Source organism: Xyrauchen texanus, chromosome 31 (assembly GCF_025860055.1).
Source record: "Xyrauchen texanus isolate HMW12.3.18 chromosome 31, RBS_HiC_50CHRs, whole genome shotgun sequence".
NCBI lineage: Eukaryota > Metazoa > Chordata > Actinopteri > Cypriniformes > Catostomidae > Xyrauchen > Xyrauchen texanus.
Window position 1 is genome coordinate 18,519,931 of NC_068306.1, and position 20,049 is coordinate 18,539,979.

A 20,049-nucleotide genomic window follows, 5' to 3' on the forward strand; every position below is an offset into this window, starting at 1 on the left:
GTTCTTTATCAGTTCTTATCAAGTCTTGGATGTAGTGGTTTTTTTCGGTTGTTGTCTCAGTTTCTTGTGATTGTTTTTCTTAGTTTAAATTAAAAGCCTGCACTTAGATCCTGTCCCTTTAATTTTTTGTTTCCGCAAACTGCCACTAATTTTAGTACAATTACATCAGCAAGATTTAATAACGTCCTGTGCAACAATTAATTTGTCTTTTAAAAGTCTGAGATTTGTTTAAAATGACATTTTTCATGTGATTGTTAAGAAGATGAGTAGGTGATTTTGCGCATTAACCTTTAACAAAAATAATTTTGTAATTTCACAATGATTTTGTTAAATATAATTCATAAATACAATCGAAAGCATTCCGAGAATGAATTATATTTCATTATTTGTATTTTGTATTTTTTTTTAAAAACATAAACTAAAAAGTTATATTTTAGTATCTGTACCTATTTTGGTGTCCATGTGGGATTCTTTAGTTTGACCATAGGTTCACATATATTAATATTTACTTTTAAGACTAAATGGTGACACAAGTCAACAACAGATAAAACATTAACTAACAGTGTAGTGTCTGACAGCATTTTGCTTTTTCATTGATCTGTCCTAGAACTACAGCATTCACTCTCACAAAATTTATCACCAGTTTCTTGTAAAAATTTTGGTTTGGTAAGTTTGGTCTATTTCAACTTTTTATACAATTTTGGCCATTTGTTTACCAAAATATCCCTGATTTTTTAGTTTAGCTGTGGTATATTCCTAGGTTAGCTGAAATCCAGGTATGCATAAGAAAATATTTCTAGAATGACAACCATTTTCAAATTTTGAAAATCTTTCTTGCAGTTATTCATTTTTTTTAGATTAATTAAATTGTAAAAACATTTCATAAACCTTGGGGGATTTCTGCTACATTAGCAAATTGTACTGAAACATGTCAAATCACTTAGTATTCGACCAAAACTTGTCTAAAAATCACATACTAAATCACATAGTATGAAAACTTACATGAAAATAACTCTTCTTTATGCTGTGTAATGTGTAATAGCATGGCGATTGTTTGAAAATATTGCTTAGAAACTGTCATGTTGACTCATGCGGTCCTTGGAAAAACCATTCATCAACATATTTATGTTTAGTTCTCATATAATATAAGTTTTTTTTTTTTTCATTTAAAAAAATGATTCTAATAGTTTTTGACATTTTCAAAAATAAGTTGTGACAAGAGAAATTCTCACTGGGCAAGACAGTATAATAACATTTAATGGTATTATTGCTAATTATTGTTTTTCTCTGAAGCCATTGGCTGAAGTTCTGTGTTGCGTTTTCCAGGCTGTTACAACATGAAGCACTGTCTAGTAGTGCTTACACTGATCTGTTTCTTTAGGTCTGAACTTATGGTAAGAAACAGCGTCTTCACTAAATTGTCTTGATATAACATTACACTCCTAAACTTGTCCATCCACACTGTTTTGCTAACAATGTGTCTCTAGCTCCTTTCTAAAAAGCACAGTCTTAAATCTGCCTGTCTCTGGCACTCCATTCCAGGCTTCTGATGCAACAGATAATGGCAAAGGGAATTGCAATGACATCTTAAGTCTGGAGACTCAACGTGCAGTTTGTGGTGCAGTGACAAAACTTGGCATGGAGCTTTTAAAGAATCTACAGCCTAGGCCTGAGCAACCAAATATTATTATATCTCCTCTGAGTGACTCTCTTGTTCTTGCTGAGCTTGCTTTGGGTGAGCAATTGGAGCAGTTTTTAGCATACACATACAGACATCAGGGACTAAAACAAAGGTTCTATTATTATTTACTCATCCTATTGTTGCCATTGTTGTACACATTAGATATTTAAATGTAAAAGAGCAGGTGTATTCTAGTTATTTTGCTTTTATGTGTGTATGTATGTATGTATGTATGTATGTATGTATGTGTGTGTCTGTGTTAATATGTGTGTTTTTAACTCATTAGGAGCTAGGAACAAGACAGAGGAGAAGTTGTTGAGAAGTCCTTCAGCCACAAGAGTTGACTGCTGACTCACTTAAAATGCCATTCTTATTCAGTTTACTGGTGTCTTTTAAAGATTTTGCAGTTGCTTTTGTCTTTGAAAAGGTTAGGGTGAACCAGGACTTCGTGGACAGATCTTTGCACCTGTACAAATCTAAAGCAGCACAACTGACCTCCATTGAGGAAAGCAATCATTGGGTGGAAGAAGCCACAAAAGGTTGAATAACCAACTTTATGTCCAGTCTTCCACCTAATGTTGTTGTTATGCTGATAAACTCCATTCATTTTAAAGGTTTGTCCAATCTGTATGCATTCAGACAGCAGTTATAACTTATTATGGCACACAGGTCTGACATTTTGTTCTTCTTATTTTTTTAATAATCATGATTTTGTTCTTTATTTTTTATTATTATTATTTTCTAAATTATTAAAAAAAGGGTTGGTGTTTGTCCATATCCCTTCAGGTTGCAAGGTTCCCTTTCCAAGGAAATATAAGTCTTTTGGTGGTAATGCCAGTGCCAACAGATGGAAATTTGTCAGCTGCGGCTGCAAAGCTCAACATATCAGACCTGTATGAACATCTCCCAAATGAGAAGTCAATGGATGTAAAACTACCCAAATTTAAATTTGAGTACTGACAGGATCTGCAGCAAGCACTCACAAACATGGGTAAGGAACAAGAGCTGGTTTTTGTTTGATATTTTGCTGTGAATTTCATCAAAACTTGTCAGTTATCCATCATGTGGCATTAACATGCTCTTTTGAGGTTAAATCCTTGAATATATGATGAGAGAGTTTAATATTTAGGAAAACAGGACTGTAAAAATTCTATCCTTCAGCATGCATTCTTTTAAATTGCGTCTGCTTAGCTAGTGCAGGGTTCCCTGGAAATACACAAAATCAAGACTACCATCTTTGCTCATGGGTGCTCAGCTTTGGGATCGACTGCCATGTGAATGATCACTCACCAATAGTGGCAGATAAGGGAAAATATAGGTGAATAAGGGAAAAAGTAAATTTTATGCTATTAAGAGCACTTCAAAAACAATCTGTCCCTTGCAAAAAAATGTAGTATGATGTAATGAAATAATTGCGATTAAAATGTTTCTTTGAAGGAAATTATATCTTGCAGAGGACTTGAGAGTATGGAATAACATAAGTTCACAAGACATAAGTTGGATCATGACTGGATGAGATGCCTGAATGGAATGAATGACGTAATGCTTACTTTGAGTCCTCAACCAGAAACATCACATAATCTACCACTTTTTAGAAAACACGGCAACTGTTGAATGACTGTCAACTGAGAAACATGCTTTTTGCCAAAGGGTGTAGTTCCAGCATCTACCAGCAGGAGCTAACGGGGAATTCTAACCATCCAATTCCTAACCCATGGTTTATTCCCATACTCTCATCTCCTTTCTTCAGGTCTTGGCTTGCTGTTTACTGTGCCTGAACCCTCCAGAATCGCACAGGGCCCTTTAGTGGTCTTGTGTGTACAACATGCCTCAAGCATGGAGCTAAGTGAGGAAGGGGCCGAGGCCTTGTCCGTGACCTCTGTTACACTAGTGCGTACCGTTCCTACTTTTGCAGTCAACATGCCATTCATCTTTGCATTGGTGGATGATGCTTCCTTCACTCCTCTCTTCATGAGTATGGTCACCAACCCTAACCCTGGAGTGACAGCTGAACAAAGTGATGAGGCGAAAACTGAAAGCAGCGGCATACGAACCATTGCACCCCAGAAGGATGGAACACTAAGTGATGGCCTGCATTGGGAAAACATGCTAAGTTACGTGTTAAATATGTGGAAGGAAACCGTTCCTCAGCAGTTCCTCGGACATCAAGAGATTGTGAATGGGAACTAAAATGAGAGATGTACATAGATCTGTTCATAATACAGACTTTGCCCGCTTTTATGTGCTTTTGTGAAATGGAGGGTGTTGCTGTTTATGATTTTTATTTTTATTTTTTTTGACCTGCAACTATTGAACACATGAGATGACCAGAGACATTATTCAGCGCTTATTTTGAATAAGGTTCATAGTTTGTCTTTGGTAAGACCGAAAACAAACAATGGGATGGGGAAAGTAATACATAATCAACTTAGTGAATTTGACTAATAATTGAATAAAAAGATGCAGGTGTATACAATTGCACAATTAATTAATTTAATAAATAATAAAGTTAAATCCTAATAGAGTTCATTACGATAGTGAAATGAGTTATATCAGGCAAAGAATATACATAAAATTGGGACCTTGTACCTGAAAATGTTCTTTATTATGGAGAGAGGTTTTTAATCAAAATGTATCTCAGATCCTCACATAGCATTTCTTTATGGTAACACGTATCAAATAAAATGTAAACAAAAGATAAATGTAAAAGTTTTTGTGTCCTTTCCTTAGGAGCAGTACATTCAACAAAGTTACATATTAGTATAATGAAATACATTTGATTAATTAGCCATAAAGATTTTCTCCTCAGAAGTTACAGACCTTCTTCTGTCATCAGAAAAGGGCGGTATTCTTAAATATATCACTGCTAATACATCTGCTCACACACAGTTGCTGGAGACAGCTGTGAGAAAACTACTACAAACCAGGTCAGTCCCATAAAAACATAACTCAAATTACCTGTGTTTTCTGTATATGTAAATAATGTATTTTTTAACATAAATGTTTTTACTTGTGTAGTTTCTTCTCTTCTTTTTCTCTTTTTAATAGGGCTCTAAAGATGTTAATAAATCTTGTATAGTTTACAAGTAAATAAACAAGTCATATAGTATGTTTTAGTGTTTGTATGAGAATACAAGTGCAAAGCACTTGCTAAACTATCTCCAGAGTTTTTAAAAATGTGTCTTTTACAAATTGTATGTATGGTTACCTCCATTAGGGGTTAACAAACTTATGCAATGAAAACGTCATGGTTACAGTTGTAACCTCCGTTCCACGATGGAAGGAATGATACGTTTTGTCGATTGTAGTGACACAAGGGCTTTCTTCTGAGAGCCTCGCGCACCTCTGAACTTGAGAAAAGGCCAATGTCAAGTTGGCAGACAGAATTTGCATGCCCCGCACCATGACATATGGGTATAAAGGGGAGCAGGCGAGCGAATGTCAGACAGGTTTTCACTGAGGAGCCGAGAATACGGTTACGGCGCATTACAGTGGTAGGGATAGTGACGTGCACGTAGCACGATAGTGGGAACACAACGTCTTGTTCCTTCCATCGGGGAATGGAGGTTACAACAGTAACCATGACGTTGCCCTTCTGTCACTCACTTGACGTTGTGTCGATTGAAGTGACACAAGGGGTCCCACTAGGGGCCATGCACTAACCCGTGTTACGTGGCTGCCGAGCCAGGTGCAAGCAGGCTGTTGCGTGCTAGAAGCAGCTGGGTCAGCTGCACGTAACCCTCCTCAACACCCCCAACAAAAGGTGTCATATACCGCTCTTAGGGTCCAGTACACATATGGGAACAGACGACATGACTTGTATGGGAGCCAGCTGCCCAGCCGTGGCCTTTTCTCTCTCTACGTTTCTCGTCATAGAGTTAAATCTTAACGCTACAGATGCGTCGGAGAAGACGTCCTTTCCCATTCCTATTCTTTCAGGGGGAAAATGTCCTGCAAAGACCACGACCTGCCCAGACTGGGGAGTATACAATTGTGACAAATATACACTGGGGTTGTCACAATTCCTCCGCTGAATCAGCGGCCAGAGGGCTAGGGAGGAAGAGCATCCAGTGCGTCCAGTGCGAGACAGTGAGGGAGCCAGTTTAGATAAAAAGTGTTATGTGATTTTTTGTCCATTGATGGACATGAACTCAGGAAGGCGAGCTTAATAAAAACCAGATGTGCTGAAGAAAGATGGAAAAGTTTTTGAGAGAGTGCCTGTTTTTGGCCTTTTTGGAAATTGCTATTGGAAACTCTCCTTGAGTGAGTCTGAGCCTGCAGTTTACTGTGCCAAGAGTTATGTAAAGGCTGGGCATTACATCTCATGTTTAGTTATTAAAATATGTGTCATATATAACATACGTATATAACATATATATATATACACACACACTGATCAGACACAACATTAAAACCACCTGCCTAAAATTGTGTAGCTCCCCATTGTGCCACCAAAACAACACTGAATCACATCTCAGAATAGCACTCTGAGATAGTATTCTTCTCACCACAGTTGTACAGAGCAGTTGTCTGAGTTACTGTAGACTTTGTCAGTTCAAACCAGTCTGGCCACTCTCGGTTGACCTCTCTCATCAACAAGACATTTCCATCCACAGAACTGCCGCTTAATTTATGTTTTTTGTTTTGGGCACCATTCTGAGTAAATTCAAGAGACTGTTGTGTGTGAAAGTTCCAGGAGATCAGCAGTTATAGAAATACTCAAACCAGCCAATCTGGCACCAACAATCATGCCATGGTCCAAATAACTGTGTGGCAGGGCGGAGGGCGGGGCCGGGTCGTGAGCCTACACACCTAATATTGTGTAGATCTCCCTCATGCAGCCAAAACTGTGCCAACTCACATCTCAGAATAGCCTTCTGAGATTATATTCTTCTCACCGAGTCAAGTCAAATAATTTTTATTTGTATAGAGCTTTTCACAATACACATCGTTTCAAAGCAGCTTTACAGAAAATAACCTTGGGAGAAACCAGGCTCACTGTGGGGGCCAGTTCCCCTCTGGCTAACAGCATGAATATAATGCCAATATTACATATATATGTGCAGTGTAAGTCATGGTTTAAAAGTTTTAAGAGCCATTTTTTAAACAAAGATTTGGTTTGAACTAAGATTAATGACTAATGTCTTTGAAGCCCATCTTGGATTAACTGCAGAATTTAACATAGATGCATTGTCCATTGTTAGTTGGACAAGGCATTTGTTGGCAATTAATTGATAGTCTATTTATTCCATTTCAGAAGTGTAGTCCACCATTATACCAAGGTGATGCAGGCAGAGATGAGCAAGGTGCATCGCAGTTCAACTGGCCTGTCATTTTGGTGAGAGCTATCCTAAGTTCAAGGTTCAGGCAGTGGCATATAAAGTATCCCACGTCTTATGGCTGGAGATGGCATCAGTTCATTCTCTGAAGTTCATCGTAACAGACTGAAGTGATGTCTGGTTGGCACCGGCTGCTTTTAGCTGTCAGACACATGTACAGTTGAAATCAGAAGTTTACATCCACCTTAGCCAAATACATTTAAACTCAAATACATACGTTTTTCATAATTCCTGTCATTTAATCGAATTTATTAATCATTCCCTGCCTTAGGTCAGTTATGATCGCTACTTTATTTTAAGAATGTGAAATGTCAAAATAACAGTAGAGAGAATGATTTATTTCAGTTTTTCTTTCTTTCATTACATTCCCAGTGGGTCAGAAGTTTACATACAAAGTGTATTGTTAGTATTGGTAGCATTGCCTTTAAATTGTTTAACTAGGGTTAAATGTTTTGGGGAGCCTTCCAAAAGCTTCTCACAAAAATTTGCTGGTATTTTGGCCTATTGCTTCAGACAGAACTGGTGTAACCGAGTAAGTTTTGCAGGCCTCCTTGCTCACACATGCTTTTTCAGTTCTGCCTACACATTTTCTATCGGATTGAGGTCAGGGCTTTGTGATGGCCACTCCAATATCTTGACTTTGATGTCCTTAAGCCATTTTATCACAACTTTGGAGGTATGCTTGGGTCATTGTCCATTTGGCAATAATTTTCATTCCTCATGATGCCATCTATTTTGTGAAGTGCACCAGTTCCTCCTGCAGCAAAGCACCCCCACAACATGATGCTGCCACCCCCATACTTCACAGTTGGGATAGTGTTCTCACCTTTTTTCCTCCAAACATAACAATGGTCATTATGGCCAAACAATTACATTTTAGTTTCGTTAGACCAGAGGACATTTCTCCAAAAAGTAAGATCTTTGTCCCATGTGCTCTTGCAAACTGTAGTCTGGCTTTTTTATGGTGGTTTTAAATGTGGAACATTGTATTTCAAAAGAAGGACTATGTGGCCCCCTATGTGCTACTTAAAGAAAAGGTTCACTCAAAAATGAAAATTCTCTCATCATTTACTCACCCTCATACCATCCCAGATATGTATAACTTTCTTTCTTCAGAACACAAATGAATATTTTCAGAAGAATATTTCAGCTCTGCAGGTCAATACAATGCAAGTGAATGGATGCCAAAATGTTGACGCTCCAAAAAGCACATAAAGGCAGCATATAAGTAGCCTAATCCATGTGACTCCAGAGGTTAAATCCATGTCTTCAGAAGTGATATGATAGGTGTGGGTGAGAAACAGATCGATATTTAATTAAATTTTTGTCTAAAAATTCTTCTCCATGGCCAGTAGATGGTGATATTCATGAAGAATGCAAATCACCAAAAACAAAAGTGAAAGTGGAGATTGACTGAGCAGGGAGGAGAATTTCTTGCAAAAATTGACTTAAATATTGAAAATGGTTATGGAAAATTATTGAAATGGCAAGCACTGAGACAGTTTTTTCCATAAGATCTTGTTCATGTTCTGTTTCCTAATAATAGTGTGTTCAAGTCATGTCAGAATGACCATATTTACGAGTTGAGCACACATGAACACCACCACAAAGTCGTAATTCAAAGTGGGAAGTTTTTCTTAGCGCAGAGACTTTCCAATTTGGAGGCATGTTGATTTAAGAATCATGGCAGAAGCAAATTCTGATTGGTAATCATTTGGTTTTACTTGACGATTGACGAGGACTTGAATGCACCATAAGACCCATGTTATTGTACTATAGTTACAAGCTGTGTTATGAGTACTTTGTATTTGCACTTTTTTTTGCAGGTAAATGGATAACTAGGTTCAGCAAGGCTAACAAAATGGAGATCTTCTAAATAGATGGAGAAGCGCCAGCTCTCATACCCATGATGGAGCAAGAAAATGAATCAGTGAAGATGAGCATTGACTCTGACCTGCACACATTCAGTTAAGCTGTACATTTATTATGAATATACTGTAGGCCACTTATGTTTTTCAGTATGTATATTTCATTAGGCAAGGCAAGGCAAGGCAAGTTTATTTATATAGCACATTTCATACACAATGGTAATTCAAAGTGCTTTACATAGAAGAGATTAAAATAAGAATCTCTGGGAAGTGCATCAAGGGCGCAGGTTGATGTTTTAAGGTGCTGTACGGTTTCTTCCAAAATTTTGCCATCAATTTCTTTGAAATCAGACATAGTAACTACTTTCTCAGATTGTGGTTTGATTTGTCTGACCCCAGCAAAACTATAATTTGTCAACGTTTAGCATTTTATAATAATTTCAGTTTTTTCAGTTAATGTCATTATGCTTGCAGTCAAACCTGACCATGATGTCACAAAGAGAAGACACAGCACTTAAGAAAAATAAGCATTTTTTTCCCAATAATTTATTTAAAACATAAAAATTTTAAAACTCGAAGTAAATTCGTAATAATGTCTAGAAAATGAACACCAAGAAACAGAAATGAACCACACTTGTGTGTGTGTAAATATGTTTGTGTGTGAGTGGGTGTGTGTACATGTTTTGGATGTTTTAGAACAGCTGTCACCAATTAGTGGACTGCGGTCCAGGACCGGACCCAGGCTTGGTTTCATCTGGACTGCGAGGCATCATGATAATGGTTAACCCATATTCTCATTTCTACAGTTTAAGTGAGCAACGTGTCAAAACTACGGAGCTGTACATACCACAATTAATATTTTTCACACACATCCCCTGCACTCTTTAAAAAGGGGATTTTTGTCCCCTGCACTTTTCCAAGCTAAACCCATGCTGAGTCCAAATGGTGGATTTGTATACAGTAGTCTTTGTTTTGTTACTTTGGGATGATTGTGCGACAATACAGTCAATCACAGGTGAGTTTCATGAGCCGAAACAACCCTTACGTAACAGGCCGTCAGTCAGACAGTCTAATCAATGTGGCTCCATTCATTTCTATAAAGTTGCTTTAAACAATTTTCATTTATCCATGTTTTTATTGGCATTGATGTAGTTCCAAATTAATAATCTAGAGATGAGGTACACACAAATAAGCATTATTTATCGGCATTACATGAAATGCACTGCAGAAAAAAAAAAAACAGGACAAGAATCCTTTTAAGCCCACATTGTAAGTGGAGTTTATATCAGCGCATGAGTCTTCATTAAGTTATGCATTTTACATTATGCTAGTGAGGAAATAGTTTGATCTGTTGTTTTTGCCAATTTAAGCAGATTACTAGATCTGTGTTAAATATGTAAAGCTATTTTTAATATCAGCTCCTGTTTTTTGCCTGTGTTGGTGTGCATTCGACAAAATGTAGGAAAAAAGATAGATCTGCTGTATTAGAACACTTACTTTACTGAAGTGAATAGACATGTATACACACTTTTTATACAAGAAAACGAACAGACATTATTGAAACTCATTATAATTATTATAAGACTATTATTGTTGACTATTATACAGGAGTGGTGGTGGTGTAGTGGTCTAAAGCACTAAACTGTTAAACAGAAGTTTGCTGGTTCGATCCCATGGCCACCACCATTGTGTCCTTGAGCAAGGCAGTTAACTCCAGGTTGCTCCGGGATTGTCCCTGTAATAAGTGCACTGTAAGTCGCTTTGGATAAAAGTGTCTGCCAAATGCATAAATGTATTGTTGTCTTTTGATAAAAGTCATGCTCAGCAACTCACAAACTGTAGGGAAATTATAGATTTGCTTTGTTCTTATAATGCTTAAAACCTAAAAGTCTCTATGTAGGTCTGTAGATATACACATTTTAAAGGATTTCAATTTTCTTTTGATCGTTGATTCAGTCACTAACTCATTTCACAAAAGAAACTCATTGTCACTACCTTCTGGCATCCCCAGAAATGGTCACTGAATCATTAAATAGAACAGAACGAATTTCAGATTACAACAAAAAAAGGCTTAAAATATTTCTCTCTATGTGTAATGAATCTAGAATATATGAAAGTTCAACTTTTTGAATTAAATTATGGAAAACACTTTCCATAAGAAAAGATGAGATGCACCTGTATATATATACATACTGTATATACCCTTTTGGAATTTTAATTGAAAACCCCTGTTTTAGAGTCTCACCCTATAATCTCTGTTTGAAATTTGAAGTTTTTTGGTCTTTCCCATTCATTTTCAATGGTGATTTGGCTGCAAATTCCCAAAGGTGTTGCTTTTTTTAAGACCACTGTCACGATCCCCTGTTGTCTGCCCCATGTTTCACCTGTCACCTGTTTTAAACTACACTTCCCATAGTTCCTTGCCCTCATCACTGCCAGCAGTCACTTATTGTTCTCACCTGTGTCTCGTTTAGTCATTATTGTGTTTGTGTATTTAAACCCTGTTTGTTCCCCAGTCATTGTCGATCGTTGAATGTGGATGTTCTTTTGCAGATGTTCTTTTGCCTATGTTACCATTGCCCACCGTGGATGTTTCCCCAGCCTGTGTACCCTTTGGATGTTTTTAAAAACCGCACTTAGAACTCACCACTCGTCTGCCTCCTCCTGCCTTCCTAACAACCACTTAGACTTATCGAATCAAGCTCAAATTAGTTTTTTTGTTCATATGTCAATTTGAGGAAAGTCACCAAGGTTTGTACTGCTCAGAGAAAGGAAACCATTTTTATTAAATGAGGAAAATTTATTTCGGTCAAAAATTACAGAATACCACAGGACGGATAATGGTTTGCTCTAGGAATGCTTTAAAATACCTCAGATATCTTGAGCTCTCTGGACAGGGAATACTGGGATAAATGAAAAGGATATAAGTAAAAGACATTTAACCAAACCAAACGTTTTGATACACACAAATCTTTAACATATTTTATCCATTTTTTTTCAAATTTGTGATACAATGCTTGTTTTTACCAACATGCTTCCGTATCCAATCTTTTTTTGTGTATTCCCACTTCTCTCTGCTGTCTTTCCCATGATCTTGTATTTGTTATCACAGCCTACAGCCCAGTCTCAATTCATGCATTATTTTGTGTAAAAAAACCAAAAACATTTTCTTCAGAGTGCACATCTGTCATCCCTGGCTCTTCTTGAGAAATTTTACCTGAACACATTGAGATATATCCAAAGAGCTCCCATGAGGAAAAAGAGCCTGTCTAAATGCATCTCGAAGACATTGAAACCACAAATTGCTGTTTAGTCGGTAATAAGTGATTTGGCTTTCCATTCATGCACAACTTTAAGCCATTTTGAATGTGTTTAAAAATAGTCCAGTTCACACAACCAATGAAAGCTAGGTTGATGTTAAAGTTTTTTTTTCTTTTTTCTGTTTTTCTATCAGTATCAGTGACAGCTGGTCCATAGGGGGTGCTTGGGCACCGCTCCACTTGTTTTTGTTAAATAAACTGAGATTTTTCAAAATATATTTTAAGTTTATTTTAAGGTGTATGTTTAAAATGCATATTAATGTGTAATATATAAATTATAAATCATTATGTGGGGGAAAATAGCTTCATTTTCATCCCTTCTCTCTGCAAGAGTCCGGACCACCACTGTCTGCGCATGCTTGGGGCACTTTTTCCAGCACTCCTCGGTGGAGCAGTGCCAACCAATGCTGACACAAGATATTCACATGTGCAAAAGACATTTTGCCAATCAGCGGCCTCGATATTATGGCCTGAGGGGCACTGAAAGAAGTGTATACATATCGATAACCCCCTTACTCAATATGATAAATGAATCATTTGATAAAAATTCTGTTCCTACAGACCAATCAGCCTTTTGAACTCGGGCACAAAGATAATTGCCAAAGTTTTAGCCAGTAGATTGGACAAATACAAGCCACATCTAATCAATCCCAATCAGAATGGATTTGTAAAAGGCAGACAAGCTTTTCATAATATACGCCATGTGCTCAATAATATGCATATTTAAAAATAAGTCCCTGACACAGCTTTACTATCCCTGGATGCAGAAAAATAATTTCACAGGGTGTAGTGGAACTACCTTTTTGAAACTCCCATTTGGAATTGGTCCCTACTTCATAAAATGGATAAGAATTTTGTACTCTAACACAACAGCAGAGATATTGACTAACAATGTGATCTCTAAAACTTTTCAGCTTTCTCGAGGCACACGCCAGGGCTACCCCCATCACCACTTTTTTTTACTTTGGCCATAGAAACTATGGCCATTGCAATATGAGAACACAAAAATATTTCAGGAATTGCTAATGGCGGCCTTGAGCATAAACTAGCCCTTTATGCGGACAACATTATATTATTTTTGTCCAACTTGAAAACATCAGTACCTGCACTGTTGAGCCTAATTAATACATTTGGAACCTTTTTTGGGCTATAAAGTGAATGAGACCAAATCTATGATTTTATTTCTTAAAGAATCAGAGCCTTTTTCACCCCCTATCCAGACTCCATTCAACAACGCACAACAAGGTTTTAAATATTTAGGTATTAATATCACGCCTGCCCTGAGCGACTTGATCCCCAGTAATTACAGCTATGTGACTTAATCTATCACTGAGTCAATTAACAAGTGGATATCTTTACCAATATCTCAAATTGGATGCATTAATATACTGAAAATGAATGTCCTTCCTAAATTCTTATACTTATTTCAATCTATACCACTTCCTCAACCGTACAATTGTTTTTTGTAATATGAGGAACCTCTTCATCAAATTTATCTAGGAAAATAGAAGGCCTTGGTTAAGGCTTTCCCTTCTGTAACTTCCTTATGAAAGAGGAGGGCTATAATGTCAGAATCACAACCCTCTGGGGTCGTCGAACTCGCCGGCGCGTCCTGCTGGATATTTTTGTCATTACAGCAGAAACAACTTAAAATACTCTGTCATTTTGGGGCATACAGATAAGTGAAAGACATAATTAGAGATTATAAAGGCTCTGCTTTTATTTGTGTACACTCACAATAACAATAAAACCTTGTGCTTTTGTAAAATAAAGAAAATAAAAAGGGTGAGCTTTCAGCAGTCTCCGTGTTCACGAGCATATTTCTGAAACACATCACAAAAACGTGAAACTCTGTCACAAAAACTGAAACTCCGTGAATACTTATCACACAAACATGAAACATATGTAAAGAAAGCTTAAGATTTCTACTTTTAAATAAAAAAATTCAAATTTAAAACAAATATTCTCCTGCAATGTAATCTGTATGAAACAAAGCGATGTACATTTTTTACCGGTTCATCTAATTATAGATAATGTGATCACACCCACCAGCAGAGTGCTCTATTCATACACTAATGTGCTGAGACGATCAAGGCAAATGGTACACATCCCCGACAGTGAGGTTTGATGTAAACAATTAATTCACTTTACTGCGCATTTGTAAGGATACACAGGCGAGGAAACTCCTGGATAGAAGTGTTACAATTTTCCTCAGAAGAAGAGCGGGACTCCGATGAACGTTTGTATTTTGAAGAGTGACTTGATCCAGCCGAGGATACAATTTCAGAAGAGTAAGTCATACTTTTCATTAGCTGACATGCTATTTTATATAAAAAATTACATATTTTACTAGTGAGACTGTTTCCAGACTTGCCAGCCAGCATTCAGAGTATTGACATTGAAATATGACTCCTAAATGGTGTTTTGGCTAAAGCAGATATTTAAATTGTATAAATATGATATGTATTATGATATAAAATTATATGAATGTTTAGAATATATTTTATCTAGTGTTTATGCTGCCTCATTATCATCAATGCCTGTGCTTGCAAATATCTGTTCAGGTGTAAATGAGTAAAATGCACTTTAAATATGCCCATATTAGAAAATCAGAATATTATAATGATTTCTGAAGGATCATGTGACACTGAAGATAACAGTAATGATGCTGAAAATTCAGCTTTGATCACAAATTGCATTTTCCAATATATTCAAATAGAAAACTGTTCTTTTAAATTGTAAAAAGAGTTCACAAAATGTTTTTACTGTATTTTGCAGTCTTGGTGAGCCGAAGAGACTTCTTCTAAAACTTTTAAGTAAAGGTATAAAATTAAGTAAAGTCTTTATGTAAAGAAAATGTATAGTCAGATTACTTCTTTTAACTTAAAACTTGATTTTGATCATTAAGTCTCCTCACATTCATTCTCTTTCTGTCACATTCCTCATTGATAGGCCCAGGGGAGGGGTCTTTTGTCTCCTCAGGTGTGAAATACCTCAATATTCATGATAGTTCACGCCTCCTCGCATATGACCTTTCTAACACTAAAATTGTCTTACAAAAGTTAAATTAGAGTATTGTTTTGTATGAATGAGCGATCAGGATGGTTTTCACATCATTGTGTAGCAACACCTATAGGCTACAAGTTCCAGTTCTCAAAAGTCTTGTAGACAAATGATTAGTATGTGTTATATGGCCTTATTTCAATGACTTAAAATGTCATGCTGAATACAGTGTTATCAGACTGTAGCCATTAAAGGCTTAGATACTTGAAAGTGAAAATACATAGTTTAATTTACTGGGTGTGAAAAGCTTTCCCAGTTTTCTTTTGAGAACTTAATGCCAGTAAGGACCTTTGATGTTAAGCTCCATTGCATCCGCTGTTGTTGTTCTCATATTTACAGGAAACTGTAAAACAATTCCTAACAGCTACATATTTAAAGGATTAGTTCACCCAAAAAATCTCACCCTCATGGCATCTCAGAAGTGTATGTATGACCTTCTTTCTTCTTCAGAACACAAATAAATATTTTTAGAAGAATATTTCAGCTCTGTAGGTCCAAAACATGCAAGTGAATGGGTGCCAAAGTTTTGAACCTCCAAAAAATAACTAAAAACACATATGGCCATCATAAAAGTAATCTGTATGACTCCAGTGGATTAATTAATGTCTTCTGAAGTTAAACGCTAGGTGTGGGTAAGAAATATATCAATATATACAACTTTTTTACAAAAAATTCACAAGGGTCAAGCACATTGTCAAGTTCACCCCAGACAGTTCTATGCGACCTTGGACCTATGTAACACAATTATATAACAATGATACTTTACACCTGTTCTCCTAGTGGCTTTTCCATGTAGAACAGCTACACTGTAAAGCAAAATCCAGTTGTTTTTACAACAACAACAACAACAAAAAATGGCAGCTGTGGATTCCAGAATAATTATGTAAATTTTACAGTTTAAAACTGTTATAATTTACATGACCATGCTGGAACTGTAAAAAAAGAAATCTGTTCAATTTACAATAAAAAAAACTAATACACTTGATATTAACATTCTGAAACTGTGAAAATCTACTTTTTATTTGATAAGGTATTGTTAATCACTTTAAAAATGACAGGAGAGCACATGATGACATGAAGTTGCATGAAGAGCAATGACCAAACATGTAGAGACAAACAAACACTAAACACCATTAGGGTAGAAGGGTTGATGCTGAATGTCATGCTGAATACATTGTTATCAGACTGTAGCCATTAATATGTTTTTAAACAACTGAAAAAAGCACAAATGTCAAGGCATGTCAAAACTTCTCCAGGGCCCAAAACACCCTCAGACCCCAGAGGGTTAAAAAGATGCGTCTTTAAAAAGATATTTAGTAATTTCCCCTATTACATGCTATTTTCATGTTTTCCCATGTACACATATTCTCCTTTTTAATTAGAATTTTTATTTAAAATAAAAACCTATCCAACATAATTATTACTTTGATAAAGTACAGTTAAATAGTTAAAAAGTCTGGTGTCACAATCCATTTACGAAAACTGACATTTTATTTTCAATCAGGGTTATACTGTAGCAGAACACTTCAAAGTGACAAAAAAGCACAAAACTTACAAATGTGATAAAATATTTAGTAAGCAAACAGGCCTATGCTGAAGGGTATATCAGTTTTGGGTGAGAACAGACCAAAATATAACCAAATTACGTTTTCAAGCTTGCAGAATGTTAGATGGTGCTAGGAAGAGTAATCATGCTTGAAATCATGATTTGTCAAGAAAACTGCTGATGTTGATATTTATTGTGAAAAAGGAGTTATATTTTGACCTGTTCTCACCCAAAATCAACTGAGTTACTTCAGAAGCCATGGATTAAACCATTGGAGTCTTTTGGGTGACCGTTATGCAGATATACTAATAGTATAACTTTCATTATACTAATAAATAAAGGGCACCAAAATGACAGAAATTCTATATCAATATTTTTGGCTACTTGTACTTACTGGGTCTAAACTAAGTAAATATATATAAGAAGAGATGTGTTTTACAAACACAATATTCTACAGTGGTCACTTGTGCTTTTGGCAGAAGAACTATTATTCCCTGCATTATCATGACTCACTGAAGACAGCTGTTCAAACTCACAGTTTGGTTTCGTCATTGTCATAAACGTGGCCAATTTTAGCTTATGACACATAGTCAGGCTGTTAATAATTAAAGTTGAGAGACCAATCTCAAGATCTCTAGCGCCTTACTACCTTAAGGCCTACAAATGGACATTCCTTCTGTCTAATCTTTACTCTCTAAGGACGTTTTTGTGTACTGCAGTGTCCATTTGAATTGCCCAATGACTGTATGGTATCTTTCATTTCTGGGGAGCTTTCACTTTCAGTCTGGCTCTTCATCTGCTCATTTTGTAGCTGGGTTGAATTTTTCCTTCGAAGCATCAGAAAAGACAGGAGGAAACAGATGAAGCCACCAAATATAAAGAAAATCTGGAGTCCCAGAAATCTGAAAACAAAGAAATGTTTCAAAATATTTACAATGAAATATATTTTTTACACTATTACACACTAGCATACTACATGATTATCTGTAGGCCTACAGTATACGCTGCAGTGCATAGATGTGCCTATAAATATGTTGCCTATAAATATAGTAACGAATTTGCAATTTTATTTATTCTTTTTCATGTAATCAGCTGTACATTTCTGTTTTCTAAACTTCTGTTCTATAATTTTACTCTTCTTAAGCATCCAGTGGACACATATTTCTGTATTTTATTACATTGTGTAACATGTTACTCTGTGTATATGATAATAAAGTACATGATTTGACTATAATGCACTATGTACCAATTCTATAGCAAATCAATTTAAAAGTTCACCTGTGTCTGAAAAGATCTAAATTGTAGTAGCTACATGATGTTTTTTCTCCACATTTCTTTCCCCACAAAATGCATGTCGAATCAATGGCACTGCCATACAACACCGGTGCTGGGAGAAATGCTGTCAGGGAAAACAAGTTCCTTAAATATAAAATTGGCTCAGCACATATTATACAATCCACTGTGATGATGATAACCATACATACTTATTCAGTGCATAATTGTTTCCCACACATTTTTTTGTAATGTATTTACATTAAACCATCTACCACACCACCAGAGACTGATGAGAACTTACCACAAAAGAGACCTACTGTATAGAGTAAATCTATACAAATATTGTCTGAACACACCTTTTCCCATTATGATATGATCTCTGTTATAATGTTACCTCTGAATTATGCAATGTTGTGAAATAGATGAAGAGATATTTCGAAATTCAGTTCAAGAAATCACATCTGGAACTTTCACAATACTGGTAAAACTTGTTATATTAAGGACAAACAAAACAAACAAAGCCAAACAACACTTAACTATAAAAGACTGACTTGAATATACCATGTCGAAAATACAAAAAGATCTGTCAAAACACATTTAAAAACATCTGAAGACTAAGACTATACTAGAGAATTATGTCCCCATAATGCCCCAGCCCTGATTACCCCTGCGTCTGTTCTGCATGATCAACTTCTTTTTCTTACCAAGCACTCTAAACAGCATGAACTGTATTCCCAAGGCAAAAGACTTGTCTTCTGGAGTCACAGTCCTGAACAAAAGCCATAAACAAACAAACGACATTTTTTACTTAACTACAGTTCACACCTCTTATTACACATACATGACATTGTGTATATGGTAATTTCCTTTCATAAAGAGTACACAAGTTCCAAAATGATTGGTTTTTAAAGACATCTCTTGACGTCTGCTACTATCTTGATGTCAGTTTTTCATGACACGTTGCCAGAGGCCTGCACAGGCAGGTTGTTGAGAGCAAGTATTTTAGAATGATAAATACTATAACTATAATCTAGCTAAAGGGCACATTTTTTTGTCAAATAAATTATTTTAATATTATAACTTTCTTTAGAGGATAAAGTAAATGGGAGAACACATTAGTCTTTGCACTGACTAGAAGGTCAAAAGAGTATTTTGATAGAAATGTGGTACCTTGAAAACTAACAGAATTTGTATCTCAAAGATTCTATATAGTAGAATTGAACTATTTATTAATGTTCATTTACTTATGTTCTTTGAATTTAAACATGTTCAGTATCAGAAAAGATCTTCTGATTTAGATCCCTATAAATCGTAATTTTGATTTCATGCATAATACTTACACTAAAGGAAAGGATGTGGAAATTATCTGAGGCTAATGAAGCTCACTGCTTTTTAAAAGCTAGCATGTCTTATGAAACATCGATTATGCAACTGTTGCACTAAAACAAGCTGCAGCCTGTTTAGCATGTAAAAGTTCAAACCTGTTTTAGTTTTTTTTTGTATGTACATTTTTTTTTTTTGTGGAAATACCTGAGTATCATCATGAAAGATGTAGTATGAGAAAGTGAAGCCACAAAGCATGTGATGGAGGAGAGGATCATGAAGGAGATGAGGCGATCGGCACAACCACTTTTGCATGTTCCTGGTAATGCAAAGCCCAGAGAGCCACTTGATGACACACAGCTACAGTCTGTGTAGTTCTGTTGGAGATTCAATGAGATTAAAGGCTTAGATACTGAAAGGGAAAATACATAGTTTAATTTACTGGGTGTGAAAAGCTTTCCCAGTTTTCTTTTGAGAACTTAATGCCAGTAAGGACCTTTGATGTTAAGCTCCATTGCATCCGATTTTGTTGTTCTCATATTTACAGGAAACTGTAAAACAATTCCTAACAACTACATATTTAAAGTATTAGTTCACCCTTCTTTCTTCTTCAGAACACAAATAAAGATTTTTA

At 36.0% G+C, this 20,049-nt stretch overlaps 1 protein-coding gene and 1 pseudogene across 2 annotated transcripts in view; one reads left to right on the forward strand and one right to left on the reverse strand.

Moving 5' to 3' along the window:
- Positions 1-602: 602 nt before the first annotated feature.
- LOC127625444 (alpha-2-antiplasmin-like) lies at positions 603-4,223 on the forward strand (annotated as a pseudogene).
- Positions 4,224-15,890: 11,667 nt separating this feature from the next.
- Positions 15,891-20,049, reverse strand: part of LOC127624688 (solute carrier organic anion transporter family member 2B1-like) — a 59,278-nt gene continuing 55,119 nt past the window's right edge. For both annotated transcript variants that reach the window (XM_052099522.1, XM_052099523.1), the window contains 4 exons: positions 19,623-19,792; positions 18,797-18,861; positions 18,096-18,216; positions 15,891-17,719 (listed from right to left, as the gene is read on the reverse strand). In XM_052099522.1, coding sequence (XP_051955482.1) covers positions 17,512-17,719; positions 18,096-18,216; positions 18,797-18,861; positions 19,623-19,792 — 564 coding nt within the window. In that variant the 3' untranslated portion in view covers positions 15,891-17,511. The remainder of the gene's footprint in view (positions 17,720-18,095; positions 18,217-18,796; positions 18,862-19,622; positions 19,793-20,049) is intronic.